Below are 13,892 nucleotides of genomic sequence, written 5' to 3'. Positions count from 1 at the left end.
CCGGCAACTGAGTTAGGAAGGATGCCTGTATTTTTGTAGTGACTGGGTGTATTGATACACCATCCAAAGTGTAATTAATAACTTCAATGCCCATCTACCAACAGGTGCCCTTCTTTGCGAAGCATTGGAAAACCTCTATGGTCTTTGTGGTTGAATCTGTGTTTGAAATTCATTGCTCGACTGAGGGACCTTACAGATAATTGTATGTATGGGGTACAGAGATGAGGTAGCCACTAACAAATCATGTTAAACACTATTATTGCGCACAGAGTTAGTTCATGCAAATTATTATGTGACTTGTTAAGCACTCCTGAACTTATTTAGGCTTGACATAACAAAGGGGTTGAATACTTATTGACTCAAGACATTTCAGATTTTCATTATAATTTTTTTGAAAAACATAATTACACTTTGACATTATGGGATGTTGTGTGTAGGCGAGTGACAAAACAAACTCAATTTAATCAATTTTAAATTCATGCTGTAACAAAACACAATGTGGAAAAAGTCAAGGGGTGTGAATACTTTCTGAAGGCACTGTACCACCATTTCATCCAAGTCATCAGAGAATTCACAGCCAATATCATGCTGTGGAAGGTTTAAAGAAAATATTGTATATTTACCACACTTTGTGTTACACAGAAAAATGAGATTTGAATTAATCATGAATTCCATCACTATGTGAAGTATGTAGTTTGGAGAAAAGTGTTTTTGCATACAAAAAACACATATGCTACAAAATAGAATAGCAGTACAAAAACATTTTATAGAACATTTAATTGGATGCCAAATAAGGATTAGAACAAAACAATCCAATATCTAAAGAGCACATATGCTGCATTTGTTTCATTTTGTTAGGCCCTTTAACCTATCCACAAATGTGTCCCTTTCAGGTGGCCTACAGTATTCTGGTATGAATAGATTGTCAGTGTGATACCTAGAAGTTTCCATGGTCAATAGCATTATTGATTGATCTGGGAAAACACAGGCTGTCCAAGGACACCAAGTTTAGTGGGAGATCTAATTGCTACAAAGCCATTGCATCCGCTTTACATGACTTCCTATTGTTTTTCAACCCTGGACAGATTTAACTAGCCAAGAATAAGCATTTGCCATCTTGGTTCATGATGACATTGCTTTCAATGTCTCCCGAGTGGCGCAGCGGTCTAAGGCACTCTCAGTGCTTGAGGCGTCACTACAGATCCCCTGGTTCGATTCCAGGCTGTATCACAACCGGCCATGATGAAAAAATGTTGGTGGAGATGTGAATCCAACATATTAATTTGTAGACAAACTGGAATTAAGTCATTTTTGCAATTTGGACATAAAGGCATGATAACTGGCTATATTCATGCTGTCATTGCATTTAAAACATATTTACTAACTCTTATCCTAGCAAAATATCAAAATCTATTGCCCAATAATTAAATGGATGGGCTAAAATGACACAGTAACACATCTGTTTCCCTGAAGATAACATCTCTTTAGGTTGAGATCATGCCTACCAGGCTATCGTCTAGAAGCTGTTGTAATTCAACTGTAAACTAACTAATGGAAAGCTAGGCCCACAATTACCTCCCAATGACATGTAGGCATTCGCTCATTGGTTGTGGTCTTTTACGCATTCATAGAATATCACATTTGGGTAGAATAGATGTAGGTCTATATTTTTGAGGAATTCTATCCAATTAAACCCCAAACTTTACCTTAGTTCATTCGATATCTGAAGAAGTCCCTCTTAATTTCTTCAGAATACCTGCAGCTCGAATGTAATCCTCTCAAGCATCAAATGGCATTCCACCTGTGGCTGTGCTCTCCATCGGCAAATTATTCTAGCCTATCAGCCGATTTTTCATTTATCCATCCATAATTCCATCACAGGACAGCGTGAAAATAACACATTTTCTCCATAGCATATAATGTTCTGTACTCAAACGTAATGACATGTCTATACTGTGTTTCTGTTCATTTGGACTATTTTTAGACTCCAGCTATAAGAACTCAATTGGATTATGCAGGAGCGGTTTGACAAGTGGCAAGGCAGTGCGCAACCAATTGGTGTGGCCAAGCGCTCTGAGCAGCATAGACTGTAGCTAATGGTCGTGTTCCCCTGCTCAGACATTGCATGCATCAACCAATGGTTGCGTGCCACAACATCAAATGTGTCATTGACTGACAGATTGCTATAACATATGATGTGGTTAGCTGATACGTTACCTGATAAATACCTTTCCAGCCGTTGTAAGATCTGGCAGGAGTCAGCAACGCCTAGGCAGAGGAACCGCACCCAAACTGTCAGTTGAACAGTGAGTTGAAAGGTGAGACAAGTATTGTTCCGCTCAGTTCTACTAACCCAAATTATGTTAATAATAGGCCTATTTATTTTTTTATGAGAACTTCGAAAATCATGTGTGATTGTTGTTTGCTAAAGACACCAACGCTCTCTCTCTCTCTCTCTCTCTCTCTCTCTCTCTCTCTCTCTCTCTCTCTCTCTCTCTCTCTCTCTCTCTCTCTCTCTCTCTCAATTCAAATTGCCAAAGCAAGTGAACTAGATAATAAACAAAAGTGAAATAAACAACACAAAATTAACAGTAAACATTACACTCACAAAAGTTTCAAAAGAATAAAGACATTTCAAATGTCATATTATGCCTATATACAGTGTTATAATGATGTGCAAATTGTTAAAGTACAAAAAGGAAAATAAATACTAAATTAAAAAATATATAGGTTGTATTTACAATGGTGTTTGTACAAAGATTCCCTTAATTTTGGGTCAGTGGTCAGGTATTCTGCCACTGTGTACTCTCTGTTTAGGGCCAAATAGCATTCTAGTTTGCTCTGTTCTCTCTCTCTCACACACACTATCTCTTTCTCTCTTTCTCCCCCTCTCTCTCTCTCTCTCTCTCTCTCTCTCTCTCACACACACACACACACACAAACAAACACACACTCTTTCTCTATTTCTCTGTCTTTCTCTCTCTCCTCTCTATCTTGCTCTCTCTTTCTCTCTCAATAAACTTCAGCGCGTGTGTTTATTATGGCGAGATGAGAACTAGAATGCCTAAATGCCTCTAATTTGTCCTGCATAATGTTGCATACAGCACAATCAGAGAATACACACGGGAGGTAGGCTATGCAACACTGCAGGGCGTTGCGCTCTTGAATGTCACCCAGTTCTCATCCGCAACCGGAAAACATCGCAAGGTTTCGACGACGTCGGTATGAAATAGCAGAAACTGTTTGTGTCACGGAAGCTCAAAGATTAGGTTACGTAGTACACATGTACTTTGCAGATCCAGGCCTGCCAGTGGAAGGAAACGCAGTGGATTCAGAGGTTGTCTTACTAAGAAGAAAATAATATAAGATATTCAAACATTCTGCTGCAAATTTAAACGGAAGATCAGAAACCGCGGTTTGACAGTTTTGGAATTACTAACGGGTTCTTTTGGAGTGAGGTGAGTTCTATTTGAAACCTTTATAATACATGTTATTGTTAGCAGTGGGGGAGGGTATTAGCACTGATGGGTCGCAAGGAACACATAAAATACAGTAAATAGCTGCAACCAGCTTGCTGGAACATATTATCGAGTTTTGGCCTATAGGCCTATTGCAATTTTAAAGACGTGAACCGCCTTAAAATATATGGGTATTGGATACTTCTCAATGCGCGATTAATATAAATGCACACGAGAGGCTATAAAATACGCTACATTGTAACAAGACTGTAACTACCTGCTAGTGTTACATTGTAACAACTACCTATCTTCGCAGCAGATACTGACAACATAAATGGCTTGGTTACATTTGGCATGCTACATTTCTGAAATAAGAAACACATGCTCACCATTCGGTAAATAAATGGGCTATTGACAATTAGCCTATCACCAATTGACTAGTATAAACTTGTGTTTGCAGGCTTACTTATTCTGCTAGTGCGTCAAGTCGATGTCTATTAAACAAGTGAAAGGTGTAGCAGCAGTTTATGTAAAATTGTAACACTTTTGATGGTTGATGTCGTCAACATATCTGGATCGAATACATTTCATCCAATATACCTAAAACATTGCAGAATAATTAATCCACGGTGTTATGGTCAGGCAGCTGTCACATCGACATAACCGTCTATCGATAATAATAAGAACGCTATTAATATAATTATAATTATGGTAATCATGTAAATATGGTTAAATCATATCTTCCTTTGACTGTCTATCCATTCGATTAACGATTGATAACACTTGGGTAAAGATTACTGTCGCATTTTGTTTTGAAAGATGTTGGAAACCTTCATTGGCCATTCCAGCCTAAGGTGTGTCATAGAAGAATGACCTCCATAACAGATGCAGCCAGGGGTATTTGACAAATTGCTTCTAATTCCGATGTTGCTCGTTGCTGCTCTCAGTGGTGATGGACTTCAGTGTCTTCATTAGCTGGAAAAGTAGGCTTGTGAAAACCACATAGATAATGTGAGAAGTCATATTAATTGAGGTTAGATGTAGACCCCAGCTGGGCATTGTGGCATGATAGAGAGACATGGATTGTTAGGCATTTCAGTTATTGCTGTGAATGCAATGGCCGCCATTTTACTGAAATGCCCCACACCACAAACTTGTGATTTAGAGCGAGACCTTGAAACACGTGACAGATGATGTAGCCTTCACCTGTGGGTGGGTGATGTTGTCCACGACGACGACATGCTTCTTGGCTACAGTTCTCTGCCTCCCTCTTATCGCAAATTCTCTCAGTTTCTCTCAGAATCTCTGTGATTTGAAGGAGCACTCATCTATCCAAGTGTCACATCTAAAGACCAAATGTCATTAATGTTACACCAAGACTTTGAGCTTCTACTGCTCCATGTCTCCTGTTTTTAATACACCTTGTTGCATACAGTATGTGTTAGTGTTTTTATCCTGTCTATTAGCTTTTCACGAATGAATTATGATGAAATGCTCACATTTCCATTGATAATGTGAATCAAAATAGTATCATTCATGTTGTTTTAATACAATGACACGCATATCATTCAATTCAGTCCCACTGTATAGCCATGGTCATCCAGTTGTTCGCACCGCCATCCATTCTGCTCCAGAGTGCACATTTGCATGGACCGATTGCACGGAGTGATTTCACTTCCCTTTGTGTCGGTAAAGCATTCTGTTCAGGCTCCTCCAAACCATTTTTTAGTCCCTCTCATAGCACGGCTTCAGGCCGTTGACATGCCTTTCATCCGGGATGAAAAACCCATGCTCAACACCCCTTCATGTGGAGAGGAGAAAAGAGGAGGGGGAGGGTGGCTGTATAGGCATATGGAGGTCAAGTTATGGTCTGTCGACTGTGCAGCCATTAGCCAGTGAAAATGGCCTAAATTTGAGTAATGATTTGTCTTCTAACTCCATATCAAATCCAGCACTCCCTCCCTCTCATTTTCTCTCTCTGCCTCACTCCTTCCTTCCATTTGCCTGAGCAATGAGTCTTCAATAAATATTTTTGCAGGCTCAAATGGGCATCGGACAGTGGTATTAGTCCCTCTCGATGTGATAGCCGTGTGATTTCTCTATTGGCTTGTGATAAACTTTTCTAGCGCTGCCCCATATCTCAGCCAAGCAAGCAACTAAAGTGTTTTGTTTTTAATTTGCTATGTTTAAATGCTAGCAAAGAACTTACACAAACCTCAGGAAAGGCCTTTTTTAAGCTGTAGAGAAAGGATGTATGCAATGGATTTGTTGACCTGAATGTTTGGCCTAGCTAAGACAAACACAATTGTGGCTGAAACATTGGTCCCTGTTTAGACCACAATTGATTGGAAGTACCAAGCAGTTTGCTGGGCTGATTTTGTGCTTTGCAGTGCTCTGGTTTTACATTTATGAAAGCTGTAATCCAAATCCTGCAATGGATTGTTACAGTATATTGTTCTATGATGGGATATTTTCTGTATGAATTCGCTCATACCAGCTAATCCTATAAACCCAGAACTATAATGTATTGTAATGCATTTAAACCTTTTTAGATTACTGTATGTGTAAAACAGTATACCCTAGCTTGCCTAAATGATCCAAATGTCATTGCTATACAGGGAGGACTTGATTGCCTTCACATACTGAATAATTTCTCCTCATGCATTTTTTTACACTCAATGCAGCCTATGCCAATCAAATTCCCATAGATTAACAACTATGGCTTGGAATGCCCAGGTAATAAACTGATAATATGCACACTATTTTTTTTTATCTTCCTGTTTCTTTTCCCTCTGTCTTAGGTCTTGAGACAGAAGTTCCACTTGGATGCCCAAAATACACACTTTGTCCAGATTTCATCATGAATCGGAATAAGCGTGAAAAGGAGTTTTACAGTTTAGACGTTGGTGATTCCACTTTTACGGTTTTGAAGCGCTACCAGAATTTAAGACCCATAGGTTCCGGAGCACAGGGAATTGTCTGGTGAGTAGACGGAGCTGTGAATTAGAAAGGAAAAGAGATGCGCTGTAGCCCAATTCGCATGATCAAGTGGCTATGTTGTGTGTGTAACTTTGGAAAATAACATCTATCTAACATAACCATTTGCTAGCTATTTTAAATGGCATTGGAAGTCAATATGATATTTTATTAGCTGCTGCAAGTTGTTTGTATACCATTGTTCCAGTATTACACTTAGATAATTTGAACCCTGTTATTGATCTAGGATGTGGGAAAGTAGGAACAACTCACATGCCTCCTAGTTAAAAAAAACAACATATTTTATTAAAAAAGGATGAAAGATATTTATGTTTGGCCATGCTCACCTTCTTCAGATTGCATCATGCAGTATGGAATAACCTGTTATATTTTGTGTTTCCAGCTCAGCATATGACCACAACCTTGAACGAAATGTTGCAATAAAAAAACTCAGCCGGCCTTTCCAGAACCAGACCCATGCCAAAAGAGCTTACAGAGAACTGGTGCTCATGAAATGTGTCAACCATAAGAACGTAAGCTATTTACCTCTCTCTGAATCTGTGATAGCAAATGGGGGAGTGCAAGTGGGACAGGGAGTTGTCCGAATTTATAGAAAAGAAAGTAGACTGCAGCGACTGTTGTACCATTTAACCAAAATGTAAAATGCATCGTATTTTCACTACAGAGATCATTCTAAAATGTTGCTATCCTCTTGTAGCTTTTACATGAATTCTTGATGTTTACATTTTTCAAATGTTCATTGCCTATTTTATGTAGTCTTATCCATTTAGCAAAGAACCCTTCTGTAGTTTTAGTGCACCCTTAAGCAGCGTATTGTCAGCATTAAATACAATGTTCCTCCATATGCTGCTCATAGAACCATGATGCATTGATGCCTTTTGTAACTCCACAGATTATTGGCTTATTAAATGTATTCACGTCACAGAAGACACTGGAGGAGTTTCAAGATGTGTAAGTAACGTCATCATCGCCCTTAGTTATAAAATAAACAAGCACAAATTACAATAGTATGTGCTCAGTGTTCCCTGGTAGGCTATAGTGCTGAAATGGCAAGAAGTATATAAAACAATTGTTTTGTGCAGTGTATGGTAGTGGGGATGGGGTCTATTGTGGGATAACAGATGGGTTAGTACATTGCAGTGCATGGGACGAAATGTGATTAATTCTCAGAGCGGAGGAACTGTGAGAATCTCTGCCTGCCTGATTGGAGCTAAAAAATAAAAATGAACAAATCATAGCCTGAGGGTACACAGACCATTTCACTATGATGGAGGAGCAGCCTGTGTGTGTGTGAGAGACGTGTAATCGGTGTGTATTCTTGCGTGTGTTTGGGTGTATCTGTGTGTGTTTGCTTGTGTATGCATACGTTTGTGAGTGTGTACGTGTCATCTCACCCACCCTTCCTTCCCTCTCCTCTGTATCCGTCCCCAGTTATATTGTGATGGAGCTGATGGATGCCAACCTGTGCCAGGTGATTCAGATGGAGCTGGACCACGAGCGGCTGTCCTATCTGCTCTACCAGATGCTGTGTGGCATCAAACACCTTCATGCCGCGGGCATCATACACAGGGTAGACACACGCACGCCTTGCCTAGCCTGACATTTATAGAGAGTTATCCACAAATCCCATATCTTTAAACCATATCCCCTCCTGGCCCCCACCCTCAGGATCTGAAACCCAGCAACATCGTGGTAAAGTCGGACTGCACACTGAAGATCCTGGACTTCGGATTGGCCAGGACAGCGGCCACGGGCCTCCTGATGACCCCGTATGTGGTGACCCGCTACTATCGCGCCCCTGAAGTCATCTTGGGCATGGGTTACCAGGCCAACGGTGAGTGAGTGACCGATCATCGGAGCTGTGCGTGCCGCAGAACGCTGCCTTTCGCATGCTGCACCCACAATATCCTGAGACCCACCCTCACAGCCACACCACCCTGATGGTGGCATGCCTGGCTATGCATTGTGGGTTCCTTTCCTCCTGTATAGAGAGCCAGTGCACAGCAGATGTAGCACTTGTGTTTTCTAAGAGGACGTCCAGAGATGGTGCAGCTGGACTAGATGTCAGTGTGAATCCAGTCACTTATGGATGCACTAGCTCACTTTAGTGCGCATGCCTTTAACAATTAAAATGTTCTGCAAGAATGTCTTATGTGCAAATGTGACGGGGCTTGATATCTCCAAATCATTGGACTCGGTTTGTTGTGCGATTAAATTCAGCGCTCAAATACGGGAAAAAGTTTATTTAACTTCAACTTCAACTGCCTGGAAATATGGCCATCGCTGTACTCTTGACCAAAAATGACCCAAACTTTCCTGCTGACTTGTTGCTTTGCTTATTTTCTTCTCCTTCTTTCCATGCTACACATATTTAGTGGATATATGGGCTGTTGGCTGCATTATGGCAGAAATGGTTCGCCACAAAATCCTTTTTCCAGGAAAGGATTGTATCCTTGTGCTGCTTGCAGCAGTTCAGTTCTGCATAAAAAAAAAGAAAACGTCACCAAGTTTATATGTCAAAGAGCAACTGTCGAAATTCTATCTCTCTTCTGATATGCCTGACACCTCCTCACCCACTTCCAACCCCCACACCTTCACTCTATCCCCCAAGCACACAGCACTGTAGCTTGAAGCACCTCTGACTCACACATCAAGCACCTGAAATAGAATTCAACGATGGTTTGCTCTTTCATTTGTACCAAGAAATGCAATTGCAAAAGATACCCTCTTATCTCATATTATTGTTTGCCGTTCTTCTTCAAAGATAAACAGCCATTTGGGCAGAAAATATTAAATGGACACTGTCCTAACACAGAATATCTTATATACTGTATATGGTGGACTGGTAGGGCTTTTATCAATGATCTAATATTGGCATTTGTCTATTTAATTGATAGTATTAATTTACCCCACTGAGAATCTTGAGGGTGGTATGTAGGCAGTTCTCTGAGAGTGAACCAAAAAACCCACACCGTATCATGATGCACTGCTTAGCGGTTTGACATGAGTGTTTGCATGTGTTCATTTTCTTTGTCACACAACATCACCTTGTCTGCATCATTATTCATTCCTTGTTTTATTATTTTTCATTTTGATTGTTTTGATTTCTGCATGCTAATTGTATTGTCATTTCATTTCTCAGTTGATGTCTGGTCTATTGGCTGCATCATGGCAGAAATGGTCCGAGGTAGTGTGTTGTTCCCTGGCACAGATCGTATCCTTACCTGGACCCTCATCGTCCCTCCATTGTGTGTGTGAATTTGTTATGTGTGTGAAAGAGTGTGTGTGTTGTGGTGGTGAGACCGCCCTACTACTGCATACAAATTAATTTCCATTGGGTTGGGTATATGTGAATGGGTTTGTACCATATAGATAGATACTAAAACCTGTTTTAGCATGGGCAGCGCCATTGAGGACTTTCACCATTTTTAAGTAGTCAACTAGGTGGGACTTCCTATGGGTTAAGGAAGGATCACATAATTCCATCCAGATCACCAGGAGGGATCAGCCAATTAATTATACTTGTGAGGAAACATTCTATAACTTCAGATGAAAGTAAATCACCAACCTTGGCTTATACCGGTTCAAATAACTCACTCTAGATGGCAGTATGCACCCTTTCAGTTTGTTTGCCAACTCCTACAACTAGTAGAAGAAGATAATTGACTACTTTAAAATGTAGATGGCCTCAATGGCGCTGCCCGTGCTCTCACAGACGCCATAATGGGACGGATACCATGATGCCATGTCTATCTAAGTCTATGGTTTGTACCTGTCGGAGGCCATTTCAACTCAAGGGAAAACTGTTCTGATCACTTCACCTCATTATACAGTCCCGCACTGAGGCTTGTGGTTCTGTTTTCAGTGTTTTGTGTGTCCGTCTCATGAGAGAAAAGACGATCAAACAGCTTTCCCTTGATTACTCAATCACAGTTGCTCAACAAAGGCAACAGTGAAATAAATTAGCCATGTGTCCAGTGTCCATAATCCTCCACAACAACCGATTTCTTTATCCTAACTACAAGCCCAAAACTTTGTCAATCGTCCCTCTTGTGAAAAGCCCTGTGCAGCGTTTTTCTTACATGTTGGAACGTCAGATATTGATCAGTGGAGCAAGGTGATCGAGCAGCTGGGGACTCCCAGTCAGGAGTTCCTGATGAAGCTCAACCAGTCGGTGAGGACCTACGTGGAGAACAGACCACGCTATGTCGGCTACACTTTTGAGAAGCTCTTCCCCGACGTCCTCTTCCCAGCCGACTCGGAGCACAATAAACTGAAAGGTAAATGTGGAGAGCACACCCCCCTGGGGGACACCCAAAGCATGACAACTGCAGTATTGTGTGTCATTGTGAGGTGCCAGTTGTGAGATGCAACATGTCTCCTACATGTTTGTATGACAAAAATATTCTAAATGTATAGTTAGTTATTTGCTGAATATAAGTACATTACGTGCCTAAAACTTTCTCTGATATGCGCTAACTAATGGAGTCCGACTTACTTAGGTGATCAATTGTTAATTCCACAGAAAGTAGTCAAGTTAGATGATGGTTAATACAGTATTTTATGTAGTGGTTTGAAGCCTTACTCCGCTTTGATTCTGATCATGTTTGACTAAGGGACTCTATTCTGGCCCACTACACTACTTTATCAGCACAGTGAATGTCAGCCGAGTGAAGGAGGAGGAATTTGCCCATGCCATTAATTTCTCTATTCATCTTAATTGCCTCGCAGCAAGTCAAGCCAGAGACCTATTATCAAAGATGTTGGTAATAGATGCCTCCAAACGGATCTCTGTGAGCGAGGCTCTCCAGCACCCCTACATCAACGTGTGGTATGATCCAACTGAAGTGGAGGCGGTAAGCACTTACTTGCTCATTATGTGGGCATGGAGGGGTGGTTCTTGTGTTGTCTATTCTTATGTTAGATAATAACATGACTCTTCAGATCTACTGTGTGTGTGTCTTAATGTGTGCGCATGCTTCTAAAAAACACTTAGTGGTGGTTCACAATAAGAGGGAACATGCAAGCCCTGTGAGTTTGCCTGCCTGCAAAAGGCTTAGCCCACATCAGATGATAATCGTCTCTGACTGTTTATCAGGCCGTCGCTGAAAGCAGGTGCTCTGGATTTGACATCCATTGACAGGCATGTCGTCATCACAGAGATTGCACTTGGATGTGTCAACCTGTTTTTCCTCAGTCACGAAATCTCCACCTCGGCTACCGTGCAGTGTGTGGGTGAAGAATGAAATGTTGCACTCCCCTTAGTCACTCACCAGTCCTCAAAACGGACAAAATCAGCCTTGAGACGTGTAGATTTGGCAGCAGTGCAGCGGCGCCTTGCACACATTTGAATGTGACTCAGCCAAGTGAAGAGAAGGTCATCAGTCCCTGTGTCACCCCACTTACAGTACACTCTGTTCTGTCCTCTTCCTGTTGCAGCCCCCACCGTTGATCACCGACAAGCAGCTGGATGAGAGGGAACACACAGTGGACGAGTGGAAAGGTACTGTAGAGAGAGCGAAGCCATTTTTCTTACCCATGCTTTGACGCATACACTCTGAGCACTTTTACATTTTTGCATTATGTTACATTACAATTGCACGTTATTCTACTAAGAATCTACATCTCACGATGAACTTGTGGGACATTTAATCTTAATATTTGAGTGTCATTCAGGTTTTCCCCTTTGTGTATATGTCTGTTTGTCCTAACAAATCCCTGTCTCAAGTCTAAAGTGAGAAGTGTGTGGTGTATCCTTCGCCTGCCTCCCTGTATAATCTAAACCTGGTCTGATGATTTAACCCTGATCCCTCTGGGAGCGTGATAATGACACCCAGAGTTTAACAGAGCCCTGTTTATTGGCTCTATTCTCAAGTGTCGACTCCCTGTGTCACATCATGCTTGCTGTGTTGCGGTCTGTCATGCTCTTCATAGGTTTATGTCTCTTGTCTAAGGTTGCAAAATACCCAAACGTTCCCAAAATTCCCAGATTTTCCAGAAATCCCGGTTGTAGGGTTCCCAGATTTCCTCCTTATTCCCTCCTGATTCCAGGAATCTTCCAACCAGGATTTCTGGAAAACCTGAGAGTTTTGGTGAAGTTATCGAAAGTTGCAACTGTACTTGCTCTCTTTTACCAAATGTTGTGTTCCACTACAGATTTGATATACATGGAGGTCCAGGACTGGGAGGAGAGAACGAAGAATGGAGTGATCCGGGGACAGCCAGCGTCTTTAGGTTAGTTTAGAGAGTTTTCTCTACAGGGAATGAGCACTCCCACTCTGATTATAGCCTGTAACTATGGCCCAGTGTTTTTCCTGGTCAGGTCCCGTGGTCAGGAAAAACTCCTCGTCCAAGAGTACTAGGTGTGGGAGCAACAAATTGAGACTGACACTCTCTCTCTGCCCATAATTGGCTTCTGCTCCAGATCTGGCTTGAAGGACGATGTTAATTTCTTTAAGAACCTTTCCTCTTTCTGTCTGCTGAAATGTCATTGCCTAACCAGAAGTCATTTGTGGTTCAAGTCTGACTTGATGCCCCTTCAATGTTTCTCCATACATGTAGCACAGGTGCAGCAGTGAGCAGCGGCCCCCAGCAGTACCCTTCTACATCGTCCTCGTCAGTCAACGATGTGTCCACCGACCCCACCCTGGCTTCCGACACGGACAGCAGCCTGGAGACAGCCTCTAACACGGACCCGCTGGGCTGCTGCAGATGACTATCACCCTGCCCTGGGCCCTGTCCCACTGGTCCCGCCACTTGTCTTCAATGGTGTAGAGTTTAGGCCAGTTTCACTGTTTAAAAAATATATAATTTTTCCCGAAAACTACTGCTACAGAGTTATTTGAGTTATTAGATTTTTGATTTTTGAGTCCAGGCTGTAATGTATTTTTTTAAACCTGAGATCGTTATGATTTCACTATGCTGTGGTTTCGACCGATGGTGAGAATTTGAGAACATTTGTAAAAGCTTTATAAAAGCTTTTTTTGTGTGTTTTTAGTTTCATCAACTTTTATTTCAAGATACTGCTATTTCAACTGGCCATATCGATGTAGAATGAGTTTGTACAGATTTTATGGTAAATATATATTTTCAATTTGAGTTTGCAGTAAGCCATTTCAACCATATAATTTTAGTACTCCCCTTCAGAATAGTAATATTACTTTGCCTATTTTATCTTTTTCATATGGGATTTTGTGTTTAATGCATATATCCATTGGGTTGAATTTCGAGAAACTTTAGAACTGTTTTCCTCTTGTGAGTCACTACTTCCTTGTAAAAAAAATCCAAGTTGATATAACAGCTTTATTTTTTTAAATCTTTGTTTTTTATTAGTTTAGTCTTAAAATATCTCAAAATGCTGTTTGATTCCTGAACCATTTTCCGTTTTGGTAAGAGAAGACATTTTGTGTTTCTTTTTTTCAGTAAAATGTTTGCCTG

The 13,892-nt window shown here is 41.1% G+C and overlaps 1 protein-coding gene across 2 annotated transcripts; it reads left to right on the top strand.

The window, feature by feature from the left end:
* The first annotated feature begins 3,292 nt into the window (after window positions 1-3,292).
* LOC311100672 (mitogen-activated protein kinase 8-like) lies at window positions 3,293-13,892 on the top strand. 2 transcript variants are annotated; one of them, XM_084141611.1, is made up of 12 exons: window positions 3,293-3,458; window positions 6,260-6,440; window positions 6,838-6,967; window positions 7,348-7,406; window positions 7,887-8,025; window positions 8,124-8,289; window positions 9,598-9,669; window positions 10,553-10,735; window positions 11,187-11,311; window positions 11,895-11,958; window positions 12,612-12,689; window positions 13,017-13,892. In XM_084141611.1, the coding sequence occupies exons 2-12, from the start codon at window positions 6,319-6,321 to the stop codon at window positions 13,031-13,033; spliced, it is 1,155 nt and encodes a 384-aa protein (XP_083997737.1). In that variant the 5' UTR covers window positions 3,293-3,458; window positions 6,260-6,318; the 3' UTR covers window positions 13,034-13,892. The 2 variants fall into 2 exon arrangements, with proteins under 2 accessions (XP_083997737.1, XP_083997736.1); XM_084141610.1 differs by having other exon boundaries at window positions 13,022-13,257.

Source organism: Coregonus lavaretus (genome assembly GCF_964263955.1).
Source record: "Coregonus lavaretus genome assembly, chromosome: 25".
In the NCBI taxonomy this organism is placed as follows: Eukaryota; Metazoa; Chordata; class Actinopteri; order Salmoniformes; family Salmonidae; genus Coregonus; species Coregonus lavaretus.
This window is presented reverse-complemented; position numbering and strand designations above follow the sequence as displayed.

Bases quoted from the DNA above. Each gene is read 5' to 3' on its own strand.
- LOC311100672 (XM_084141610.1), top strand. From the start codon at position 6,319: ATGAATCGGAATAAGCGTGAAAAGGAGTTTTACAGTTTAGACGTTGGT. The intron at 6,441-6,837 runs GTGAGTAGACGG...TTGTGTTTCCAG, and splicing joins GGAGCACAGGGAATTGTCTG to CTCAGCATATGACCACAACC. The intron at 11,959-12,611 runs GTACTGTAGAGA...GTTCCACTACAG, and splicing joins CACAGTGGACGAGTGGAAAG to ATTTGATATACATGGAGGTC.